Source organism: Podarcis melisellensis (genome assembly GCF_964234715.1).
Source record: "Podarcis melisellensis genome assembly, chromosome: 6".
Classification (NCBI taxonomy): Eukaryota; Metazoa; Chordata; class Lepidosauria; order Squamata; family Lacertidae; genus Podarcis; species Podarcis melisellensis.
Window position 1 is genome coordinate 24,954,338 of NC_138538.1, and position 12,855 is coordinate 24,967,192.

Consider the following 12,855-nt stretch of genomic DNA (forward strand, 5'->3'; position numbering starts at 1 on the left):
CTAAAAACATCTTAGTTGTATCCCTTAAAAAGGCAGTGTACTCTCAGAAGTTGTCCCCCCTTGAATACAGAGAAATACTAAATACCATATATAACAAGATAGCCTTATACTTTTATGGGTTTTTCCCTCTACCCCTTTCCCATCCTTCTCCTCCAAAAAACCCCCCATGAAAATCAAAATGAGCTTAACCAGCATGTATGGCATATGCAGTTGAACCGCACCTCACAGTATATCCAGTTTAGATAACTTGTGCAACTCATCTAGCAAATCCAAATTTATGTTTATGCTTCTGTTGCTGGCTGGCTAACCACACCGCCCTGCCCTTCTAATACAGTACCAACTGATGGATAGATGTGTCACTCAACAGAGGCTCTGGATTGCTCTTGTTTACTTTGGATGTGATTTCCATTAGGAAGCTTAATTCAATCTGGCTCATTTAAAAGCCATTGTGTACTAATGACACGGGGATCTGTATAATCATGTTGACCCTGCTTTCAGTGATATGATCCTGTTACTTGTGCGGAGATTAATCTTGTCAGTTCTCCCCTCCCCACTTACATTTGAGAACAAATGTCAAAATAAACAAAACTTGCCAGTTCTATTATTTCTCCATTGACGATGATATTTTAGGAGAAGTACCATGTATGTGTAAGTCATAAAAAGAGCCCATGGAACTATATATTTTCCATTGCTAACAATGGCATTCTGGTTTTATCTGTAAAACCTATTAATGAAGGCAGCAGACATCTCCAGTTTTATGTCCAACATATGTTTTCAGAGGTTCCCTGCCCAATGCAGGATCCCACAGGGAAGGGAGCAAGGCAGGTCAGTGGCTGCAGGACCACTGACAGCTCTGAGTACTCCTTGAGGGTTGAGGGCAAGCTGAGGGCAGATTGAGAACCTGCACATGACTTCCCCCAAAGAATCCTGGGGGAAAGTCATGCACTTTAAATGTGTTCTGACTTAACATCAGGAATAACTTTCTGACATTAAGAGCTGTTGGACAGTAGAAAGGTCTCCTTCGGGAAGTTATGAACTCTCCTTTATTGGAGGTTTTTAAGCAGAGGTAGGTTGGTTGGATGGCTGTCTGTCACAGATGTTTTAGCTGAGATTCCTACATTGCAGGGGGTTGAGGTCCTTTCCAACACTACAATTCCATGATTCATTGTTAGGTCTATTCTCCACAAACATCATCTAAACTAGTGGTGAGCCCCACATCCTACGGGCATGTCCTGGGTGAAAGAATTCTTCCTTTTGCCTGTTCTCATTCATCAATTCCACCGGATGGCAAGGTCCAAATGGTTGTAACTGTAAGACAGTGAGGAGGAGGAGACATTAGTCTCTTTTTCCATTCTATTTTCCATAATGTCCTGGCAAGTTTGGGGAGAAGTTATGAGTTACACATAATTTTAGCATGGGCATGTTGCTATTTTCAAGAGCCAGCTCACCGTGCATACAAATCATTCTGATCACCCCTGGAATGCAGTTGCTCACATCAGCTGTTTTGTAGCGCAGATGGGATAGGCTCCCAACACTGATAGGATGTTGTTTGTGAGGATTAGATGCAGTGAATGATCACATGACAGTTTCCCTTATTTCACCAACCCACCGATGCTATGGTGGCTTTCTGGAATAGCTTAGTCAGCTGTAAGTAAAGATTAAGGTTTAATGGAGAATTTGTTCCTATTACCCCTCCCCCTCCCAAAAAAAGGGAAAATAATTTGCTCTATTCACACTGTAGATAAATACATGCATGACCATCCCTCTACAAACCAAGTAAGAAGCTGACATATATTTCTGAAACACAGGTTGTTAACCATATGGCTCTGTGTGAGCCATCTGATATTTTATCATCGTTCAGAACATTAACTCTCAGTTACAAATACAGTGGTGCTCAGGAGGCCCTGCAAATTTCAGAGTGTTTTCAGGCTAATGGCCAGTTTCCAGCTGATGGAGAAGATGCCATGAATGGGCCAGGCGTAGGTGGGATTGTATTCCTGCAGACTTGGCAGCAGGTTGGTTTTTCTGCCACACCTCATTACAATCCCCCAAGATTCTGCAACAGTGTTCTGGCAACAGATCCTCAGTGACTACAGCAAAGGAACTTCAAGAATGCAAAGAACTGCAAAATGTACTCCAATCTTATACTGCTTCTATTGTTACACACTTCCCCTAGGATACCCTGGGAGCAGGAGTTCTGTGAGGTCACAGAAAATCCTTGCCATTATAATTTTCAGGATATTTGAAAACCCAGAGCATTGAAGCTTAGTTCTCCATTCGCACACTGTAGAGGCAGGCGGAACTTCACCTGCCAGCCCAATTACTGACATAAATAAATGGAAAGCAGGGAATGCTGTGTTTTCCCCTCTCTGGACTCAGCTATACAGCTGCAAGGTGATACTAGATAGCGATGGTGAGCCTTATGGAAAATTCAATGTATTTTTTAAAACACTTAAAAAAAAAATATCTAAATGGTTTTTATATTTTTGTAGATTCCACTTCCATTTATTTATTCTCTCACCCACCCATGTAAGGTTGCGATGACAAGTGCTGGGAGTGAGCATAAGTTGCAGGCCCACTCTACTTTAGCAAATAGCATGCAGCAACTTCTGCTTCACTAGCCACATTCTTTTACTGTTAAATTTGACTGTTTAGGTTTGCACTTTTAACTGCTCAAAGTGTCATGCACCGTGATATATAGCTGCAGCTTGTTCTAGTACATCAGGCCTACTTCTCTTATCTGAGAGCATCCAATCATTCTTCAGGGCTGGCTCTGCTTCTGAACACAGCTTCTTTATCACAATCTATGATATACGGCCAGTCTTACCTGCTGAGCCAGGAATCCAGACACACTTCCAAAAGATTCCTCAAGGCTCAGAGAATTCAAAGACTACCTCATGCCTATAATGCACACCCTTCATCATGCCAGCTACACAATATGGTATGGCTGTGCAAGAATTTGGGCCTCCAAAGTACCATCTGTTCCTTACTGAGGCCATGTGCAAGAGGAAATTTCACACAGCTAAGATAAACTGCTAGACTGTTGCCTCATTCCAGAATCTCTCTCTCTCTCTCCTGCCCCGCCCCCCGCATTTCTTTTTCATGAATATCTCTTGACAAAGCCTCTTTGCTTTCAGATTACTGCTTAGTCCTGAGGAGTTATCACTCCTAGAAAACACACTGTTGACCTTTCAGTTACATTTCAGACCTCCATCTGTGTGCAAGCTTTCACTTTGCCACTGCGTCAGACTGCTTAGACGCTGGTGTTCAACAGCCACAGAAAAGTGTAGGAGCTGGAGGAATGCAATTTCTGTGCAAACTGGCCTGATCCATGCCTGCTGAACTAATGTGCAGATTGGAACAGAAATATCCTTCAGATTACAGTGGTAACTTGGTTCTCAAGTGCTTTGGTTCTCAAGCACCTTGGTTCCCAAACGCCGAAAACCCAGAAGTGTTCCAGTTTGTGAACGTTTTTTGGAAGCGTCTGATGCGACTGTCGGCTATTGTATTCGGGGCGCCTGCACCAATCAGAAGCTGCACCTTGGTCTTCAAACATTTCAGAAGTCAAAGAGACTTCTGGAATGCATTAAGTTTGGCGCTTTTGTTTTTGCTATTTATTTTGCTTTTTTGTTTTTGAGGCTTTTTCGGTTAATCTGTTTTTGTGACAGTATAGATGATAATTTTTAGCATCTACAATACTGTCTTATTTGTTTTATAGTGCAGTACATTGATTATTGCTTTCATTTTATGGATCAATAGTCTTGTTAGATAGTAAAATTCATGTGAAATTGCTGTTTTAGGGGTTGTTTTTTAAAGTCTGGAATGAGTTACTCCATTTTGCATTACTTTCTATGGGAAAGCATGCCTTGGTTTTGGAACGCTTTGGTTTTGGAATGGACTTCCAGAATGGATTAAGTTTGAGAACCAAGCATCTATATTGGCATATGGAAATATTATGCAAATATGTGTCATCAGCATTCATCCCAAGTCCTTTAGGTGCCTAGCAATGGCCCTACTCTTACAATTAATCAACTTAAGATATATTTAATTGGATGACAACTGCATTTCAAAATAGTCATAGACCGTGTAACTTATAAAAGAGGCAAGCGTGCACACACCTTGTTTTTTAGTGCACCTATAAGGTCTGATAATAACCTAATGTTTTGGGAGCCAGCAGCTAATTTGCCTTGCTGAACTTTCAACAACCTTTTTGCTTTACAGCATTCTTTCTGTCCTCGGTCTCCTTTGAAAGATCTTTGGTACCCTGTTGTTAAGGCTGCCCACACAAAAAACTATTTTCTAGACCATCTCTTTCCCACCTCCCATGCTCAAAGTCACAGTCAAATTGCAACCGACTCCACTGTTATTAAGTAAAATATATGCCCACACCTCCTGCAGTAAGCTTTGTGTTTTCTGTCTCTTGTATAACTGTTCAAAAAAAAATCAAATCACACAAACAACGGAAACTGACTCACTGGTTCAGTGCAGAAGGAACAATGAGACTGATTGCAAAACAAGTAATATCAAGTTTACAAAAGAAACAGGCTCTGGACTTTTTCACACCTTGCACTGCATAACTCCACACTGCACATGGCACCAATTAATTTGTGAACACGCCGAACCAAAAGTCACTTCTAATTCACATACGTTTGGCAAGTACATGTCAGGGACTGTCACATTTTGAGATAGTGTAGTCCAGTTCAAACATCACCTATGCTATATATTCCCTAGGGCTGAAGGCAGATTAGTAACAGCAATACCCCACTCCACATCCCCGAGCAGCTCATACAGTCCTTAGGTTTGAGGAGGCCACACTCACTTTCAAGTATCTGTGGCCCTCTGGATGTTGTTGGACTACAGTGTCCATCCTTTCTCACCATATGCCATTATGGCTTTGGCTCGTGGGAGTTGGAGTCCCATACCAGTCACTAGGGGACAACAGCAAGGGAGGGCTATTGCCTCCATGTCTTGCTTGCAGGGCTTTCAATGAGTATCTTATTGGCACTGTGGGGAACAGGATGCTGGATTCGATGAGCCTGCGCTCTGATCCAACAGGGTTCTTCTTGTGTAACTATCAGAAGCAGAATACATTATGCAAAATAGAGAACCGTGGGTGAAAGTGTGCTCATTCTGCAGACTGTGTACAAGTCGCAGAATCCAACTTTTCCTGCTGTCGAATCTGTGTTAACTTAATACTGAATTTTAAGGAAGGAAAGTTGCTGCAGGTGCCGTAAGTTTGGTTATCATATTCCTTCCACCTGTCACAGACACCAAGGTTATCAAGTTCCATATCAGAATATGTGATAAAATACGCTACCTGGTGCCTGTGCCAGGAAAAAAATTCATTGAACTGATCACCAAGCTTCAATTTATCCAGGGAGATTGGTGATAGATGCAAACACAAGGATTGCAATTTCATTGAGGAAGTGACATTGCAACTTTTTAAAACCCTTTTTATATGCTGTTTTCACAAATTAATCCTCCCCCAGGTGCTATTTGTTTTGGAGGGGAAAATTAAGGCATGATACAGTGCCTGTATGTTCCCACCCCTCACCCCACAGAACAAATATCTTCCATAAGGGAGGTTTAAATCAGGGGGAAAGTATCCAAGCCACTTTCCTATTCAGACCAGCAATATCCCATAGTTATGTTTAGTAAAAATAATGTTAGATATAAGAGATCAATCCCAGATCTGCCAGCCTAATGTGTAGCCAGAACCTTGGCCTTACTCAGGGCTGGCCAAGATGCTGCTCCTGCCCTGATGCCCATGCCCCCTACAGATCTGGGGTCCCACCTTGCCCCCTCCCTGCCTCCACTGTGGTGCGCCTACTGCTGCCAGCCCTGTCACCACAACTGTCTCCTCAACCTGAGGCTGTACCCACGCTGCCACCACAATGTAGTAGCATGGGCACAGTCACAGCAGTGAGGGCAAGGGAAGGGGATTGGTTTGGCTTCCTGAGACAAATGGCTTCACCTCGCCACATGCACGGGCTGCCCCTGGTCTTACTTGTCTTAGCAGGTACAAAGACAAGAATCATTATATCACAATCTCCCCTGGTCTTGTAGCCTCCATGTGTTTTGGACTATAATCCACTTCAACATCAGACAGCCTGGCCAATGGCCAGGGATGATGGGAATTGTAGTGCAAAGTATTTAGGGCATACCATGCTGAAAGAATATGTTTTAATGGATCAGAGTTAATATAGCTGAAGCTGTTTCTATTCACTTTTCTTTCATAGATATATCTTTTTACATATATAAAAAACACACCCTTAGCTTTAATCTTTGCTCTGGCATCCAAAACAATGTCTCTGCTTGAGGGCAACTTCTCTTTGAAACTATAATAAAATGTGTATTTGTGGAATTGCAAAGTGAAGAATATTTCCAATATGATTCCCAGCAGTTGTTTTATTCTGGAGACTTGAGATGCAAAACTGCGTGAAAACATATATTCTGATGAGCCTGGAAAGCTCTTTATCTCAGCAGTACAGTCAAGACCATTTAAACAAATGCTTCTTCTAAGAAACCTATTTGGGAAGAGAATGTAAACATTTAAATTAACTCTGAGGCAACAAGAGCCTGGTGAGCGAATCTCAGAAAACTGAAAGACAAATACACCAAAAATGGAACCTACCAAACCTGGGAAAGTTAATGGAATTTTTTTTAATCATTATTAAGTTGATAATGTATTCATATTTGAAACTTAGATACCATCTGCACATTTGCAGAAGAGTTTGCTAAGAAAAGCTATTCCTAAGGTTTAATTTTATATCCATTCACTCAACATTTTATGGCATGGTGATTTGTGGTGACTGACTGACCATATCCAGAAACGTAAGATGAAAACAAAACTTATGGGGTAGGCCAAGAATCTACTTGCACCCAGATCCTACACATATGCTTCACTGGATGTGATGTCATAGTGTATAATGTTGAACTGGTAGGTTCAGCCAAACACAAAACCATAACAATTCCATGGTTAATGAATACACAGAGGATGGAAATGGAAACACAAGCTTCAAGTATGCAACAGCAAGTTGTGATTGCAAAGGGGCTGGACTAGATGACTCTCGGGATCCCTTCCAACTCTACAAGTTTATGATTCTATGACTACCACCCTTGACCTCCACACATTCATTTTAAGGTCAAAACAGACCGCCCCACTCCCATATACCTGTAGGTAAGTAGGGCTCTTGGTACATGATTGGAGACTTTGATTTTTCAGGGTTCCTGATCACAAGGAGAGAGCTTTATATGCATACACCTGTACATGCAGAGACTCTATTCCCATTTTCAAATGTAGCTGTGGATGTCAGTGGCAGAGGTAATCCATGCAAATTCACTGTGCCTTGACACATATCCATAATATGTGAATATGGCCTTAAAGGTAAAGGTACTCCTGACCATTAGGTCCAGTTGCGGACGACTCTGGGGTTGCGGCGCTCATCTCACTCTATAGGTTGAGGGAGCCAGTGTTTGTCCGCAGACAGCTTCCGGGTCACGTGGCCAGGATGACTAAGCTGCTTCTGGAGAACCAGAGCAGCACACGGAAACGCCGTTTACCTTCCCGCTGGAGCTGTACCTATTTATCTATTTGCACTTTGACGTGCTTTCAAACTACTAGGTTGACAGGAGCTGGGACCAAGCAACGGGAGCTCACCCCGTCGCAAGGATTCAAACAACCGACCTTCCGATTGGCAAGCCCTAGGCTCTGTGGTTTAGACCACAATGCCACCCATTGCCTTAGTTGTTGTCAAAGGAAAATTTGACTACGGCAGAGACAAAATGCATAGCCCCCCTCACATTCATGGGCAGCAAAATGATGAAGGGGCATTTCAACTATTTTTGGGTGAGGGGACATGGGCAATGAATTTCAGAACGTGTCTAGGTTATCCGGCCTATGTTCCTTCTACATGGCAGCCATTTACACCCCACCTCAGGATGCCCCACTAAACCATGCTACATGAGGAGAGAACACTGGTCACAATCGGGGCGGAGGAAGGGGGGTGCGGTAGGGGTGGTATACTCCAGGTGTCACCACTGAGGGGGATGACAAAATGCCAGGCAGCACTCACCACGGTCCTTGCAGTGCACCTGAGCCACACGTCTCTCCTGGGAGTGACGCAGTGGCTTGGGCACCCGCAGGCTCCAGTGCTGCCCCAAACTGTCCACCTGCCGCCTCCCCCCCAAACTGTAGGACGGCTGAGTGGGATGAGGCAAGAAGACTCCTCAGAGGCCCCTCAGAACATCCTGCCCCGGCTGGCCCTGCCCCTGTGCGCAGGGCACAGGCACCCGATTGGCTTGCTCCGCTCTGCCGCTGGTCACAATGGCACTATGCAAGGAACAAAATGGCAACTAGCAGCTGCCGGGAGGAGCAGAAAACAGCTAGGAGGAGCCCTGCTTTTGTTGCTGCAAGAATGCAAGTAGAGGTAGCAGCAGCAGGCAAAAGGGCATTTTACCCCTCTTCCATTCTTCCAAGCTCATTTGAACTTTTGGCCTAGCTTTCGTCTTCACTGAGCACTTCATCAACTCTAAGATGCATGTCATTAAACAAGACAATAACTTCATACAAAAACTTGGCTTTTCTCCAAGAAGTGCTTTTAGAATTACTTCTATGGAGAAACACACCTGGAAAACATCATGCCAGAAAAGAAATATAGGCAAGAAAGATCTGTGAAGCTTTCCTGCTCACTGGACATTCCTGCACTTCTCACTTAAATTTTCCATTCCAGGGTAAATCTTTTGCAGTGATTGCATCGCCCCCAGGCCCCAAAATATGATATTTGGGTTGCTCCAAATGATATTGCAAATAGTAAACTGCCCATACGTCATACGGATCCCTAATAAGGAATGCCCCCCCCCCGGAAGAGCAAGAGAATGAAAAATGTCTTAAAGCTTTTCTGCTTCTACAATCATCATCACATCCACCACTTTATGTGCCGCAAAAAAAAATTATGCTCAAAGCAGCTTAGAAAAATACACCCCCAAAATTCAACCATTTCAAGAATAATTTCATAACAGCAGCAATAAAACAGCAACATCCAGCAAATTTAACAGCAAATGAAAAATAAAAAAATTCAATGTCATACACAGTAGTATTAAACCTCCGGGCAGTAGCAAAAACAAGGGAGTCTGAACAGTTTCACCTTGGTCCTCGATGTTCTGGCCGCTGCTGGTATGTTTGCTGCAAATTAACCTAGAATCAAGCTCAGCAGATCAGATGTCTAGGCCTCAGTTTCCCCAAAGGAACACGGCTCGTTTGGGCATCACCTTCAGGCAGCAGCTCACCCTGTGATGTTACTCACAGTCCCTTTCCTTCGGCAGCTTCTTATAAGGCTTCAAGAGGCAGGGGAGGGGGGTAGCTGGAAATATTCTTCCCATGATGTTACTCAGGCAAGCATGAATGGCATGAGGGTGCTGGAAGGTGAGGGTCCCGCCCAAACCTCAAATGGTGCGTGTTAATATGTCAACAGGGTTAAAAGTTTTATGATTCAAGGAGTCTACAGTGATCCCTTCTGTCATCTCCATACTGACCCATAAAGGCCCACTTGCCACCGCCTCTCAACACAACGACCAAGTATTATGTTTATTTGGCAGAGAGGGCGGGGCACAGTGAGCCAGCTTCGTGCAAGGGAGCAGGCATGCATGTAATGCTGTATTTCTTTGACGCAGTACACTGTGGACCCCAGAAGTTCACTGTCCAGACTGCAAGCGCAGGTGTGGTTGTCATGTGGGTAAAATGTGACCTCGTTCTTTGCTGGCAAAGGCAAAAAGGTTGGTGTGCCAACATATTTCAAGATGCTACCGGCGGGTTTCTGGCAGGAGCCTCAGCATATTTCCTTGAGAAAATCATGGTGCTTACTTTGAGGGATCTGTAGTCCTTCTGTGGAACAACAGAACAGAACCAGTGAACTCTGTAAAATCAATGAAGCCAGATTTCAAAGTAAGTCATAATCCCTAGGGAATATTCCTCCAATACATGTAGCTCTCAAGCAGCGCACTGTGTGTGCGCCATCTATACCAGGAAGGGCGCTGGGAGTGGGGATTTCAGAGATGCAAATATATCTGGTCCTGCAGACTGAGGTTAGGAGATGAAAGGTGAGTATCAATGATAACCAAAGAGGACAACTCTTAGCTAAGCTCAGGGAAAGTGCTTTGAACTGATAAGCTGCAATGGTTAGAAGGCATGCAAATCAATGCAAGTGCTACAAAAGTCCACCTTGAACTGTGCTGCTACCAAGATGGAAACCCTTATATTCCCTGCCTGATCACTGATTGAGGTCAAACAGGCCCCCTCCTTACTGAATGTCTGGCATCTACTGAATACTTTTAAAAAAAAAAAATCAGCAGGCATTTTAGCTGAAATCTGATTTTATAGTTTTAATTGTTTTCGATTTTCACTGTACTATCTTCCTTGTACGCCACTTAGAGACTATTGCAATTAAGCATTATATTAATTGTCTAAATAATAATAATGATAATGACATTACATTCTTCATAAAGTGAAATACGCTGTAAATAGAACGACTGAGGTAGAGCATGTGACTCTTAATCTCAAGGTCGCGGGTTCAAGCCCCAAGTGGGACAAAAGATTCCTGCATTGCAATCAGATGATCCTTGTGGTCCCATCCATTCTATGATTCTCCTTGACCACTGCAGGAAAAGAGATGCTGAACTAGTGGGTTCTTTTGACATTCCTAATTATAAATTGTTCCATAATGAGAAAAATGATGGAAGTATAGACAGTTCAATACAATACCTAACTCCATAATCCCACAAGTTGGTGTTTGTCTACATTTAGTTCATGCATCAAAGGTTCAGTCTGAAAACATGAAGAACAAAATGAATTCTTTCCTTTCTTCCTTTATTTAATGAAAATGCATATTGAAAGCATCGCTATGGCAGGCCTGAGAGAATTACGGTACATGCTTTGCCAGCCAACTTGGCATGTTCCAGTCAAAATCAAGTATTTGTTGGTAGTTACCTGCACAGCAACAGTTACTTGCATTGATAGGAAAAAAGCAAAAATATAGATTCTCAATGCTGACCTTTACAACTATAATTTCCTAACCACTACTCATGTTCTCTAGAATTTTATTTTTTAATAGTAAGAAAATCTGAGCACTTCTCTTCCTCTCTCCGTCTTCAAACAAAGGCTATATAAAGTACGTGCATATCAAAGTTCTGATGCATAGGAAATTTATCCTTCAATAGCAGTTAGAGCAGAGGTGAGCAAACCTCTGGCCCTCCAGATGTTTGTTGAACTCCATCAGCCCCAGTCAGCATAGCCAAGGGTTTAACCAGGGTTGAGGAACCTGCAGTTCTCCAACTGACAACAGCCATGTAGGGGGGATGGTTAGGAATGATGGAAATTTTGTTCCCTTATCCCTGTGTTAAAACCAATTCAAATATATTGCTAATGTATGAAGTTTGGTCTATTTTGATATATGTGGAACCTGAAACAGGATAAAGGGGTCTGCATGCTTAACTCTCATGTCAAAATAAAAGAAACAGTGTTTTCTGCTAGTCAAATCTCTAGCCGTATGGGAAGATAACCGTCAGGCAAAAACCCACACCTGCTCACCTTTTCCACAACAGGGCTGTTTCTGCCCCTGCAATCATGGAAGGAAAATAGTCTGCTCTCAGGTAAGCAAAGGCCTTGAACCTGCATCCCCCACAATCCAAATGTATAAGCACTCCAGCTGTGTAAATACAAAATCTAAACTAAAGAACTACACCAGATGCAGTCTACTAGGCCTGAAATTCAAAAGGGAGCGGGGAGCTATAGTGATCATAATTAGCAAAGCAACCAAAGAATTCCCCGTCTAGCTGTCTGCAACATGATCTCCTGTGCAGCCTGACACCATGTTAACAGTCAGGCTGTGCTTAAGGCAGCTGCTGCACAGCTCCTCAAAGAGCAGGAAGAAACACCCTTTGGAATCAACAGCAAAGACAGGAACCCTCAGCCAGTGCCTTTTCACACCTCAGGCTTAAATCGGGGTTGGAAAGCCTTCCACTTTAAAATGGCTCCCTTTCTACCCCACATCAGTGTTCCTACGTGGCGCGTGCACACATGAAAAGGATCATTGGAGGCACTCTTGTGCTATATCTTGTGTGAGAGTTACCTCAGCCTTTCTTAAACAATAACTGCAGGTGGACTTTATGGAAGGGAGGTAAGGTAAAAGGTAAAGGACCCCTGGACAATTAAGTCCAGTCAAAGGTGACTATGGGGTGTGGCACTCATCTCGCTTTCAGGCCGAGGGAGCCGGCGTTTGTCCACAGACAGCTTTCCGGGTCATGTGGCCAGCATGACTAAACCACTTCTGGCGCAACAGAACACCATGACGGAAACCAGAGCGAACGGAAATGATGTTTACCTTCCCACCACAGCAGTACCTATTTATCTACTTGCACTGGCGTGCTTTCGAACTACTAAAAAGTCAACTGATATTTTTCATCTGTCCAGGGGTGGATCCAGACACAGGATAAAATGCTATAAATAAGTCAGAAATTAAATTGTTACAACAAAAGGGGGGGGGAACCTATGTAAAAATCCATATAAATTCCTTTATTGCTCTCTGGCACCACCTGGTGTTGCATGTTTATAACGCATCCAAAACATATTGTGATGAGTCCCAATGAGAAACAGAAACTGGAGGGCAATCAGATGACATGGGCTTCTCCTAATGATTAGTTGAAACCCCTTTCTTCCAATTTAAACCCATTGGTTCAGGCCCTGCCCTCCAGATCAATAGAAAACAAGTTTGTGCCATGATCTGCATGACATCCCTCCCCATGCCTGGAGTAAAGGTAAAGGTAAAGGGACCCCTGACCATTAGGTCCAGTCGTGACCGA

At 43.3% G+C, this 12,855-nt stretch overlaps 1 protein-coding gene across 4 annotated transcripts in view; it reads right to left on the reverse strand.

The window, feature by feature from the left end:
- The window catches only part of PPP1R16B (protein phosphatase 1 regulatory subunit 16B), a 106,351-nt gene that overhangs the window by 20,338 nt on the left and 73,158 nt on the right, over positions 1-12,855 (reverse strand). Inside the window, exons 1-2 of one of the 4 annotated variants that reach the window (XM_081916932.1) lie at positions 7,936-8,076; positions 7,175-7,230 (exon numbers count right to left, since the gene is read on the reverse strand). The exons of 2 other annotated variants lie outside the window; for them this stretch is intronic. In XM_081916932.1, the coding sequence (XP_081773058.1) occupies positions 7,175-7,202 (28 nt within the window). In that variant the 5' untranslated portion in view covers positions 7,203-7,230; positions 7,936-8,076. Of the gene's footprint in view, positions 1-4,819; positions 5,045-7,174; positions 7,231-7,935; positions 8,077-12,855 lie in introns of those variants that run through there. One more of the 4 variants, XM_081916931.1, reaches the window with a different exon arrangement.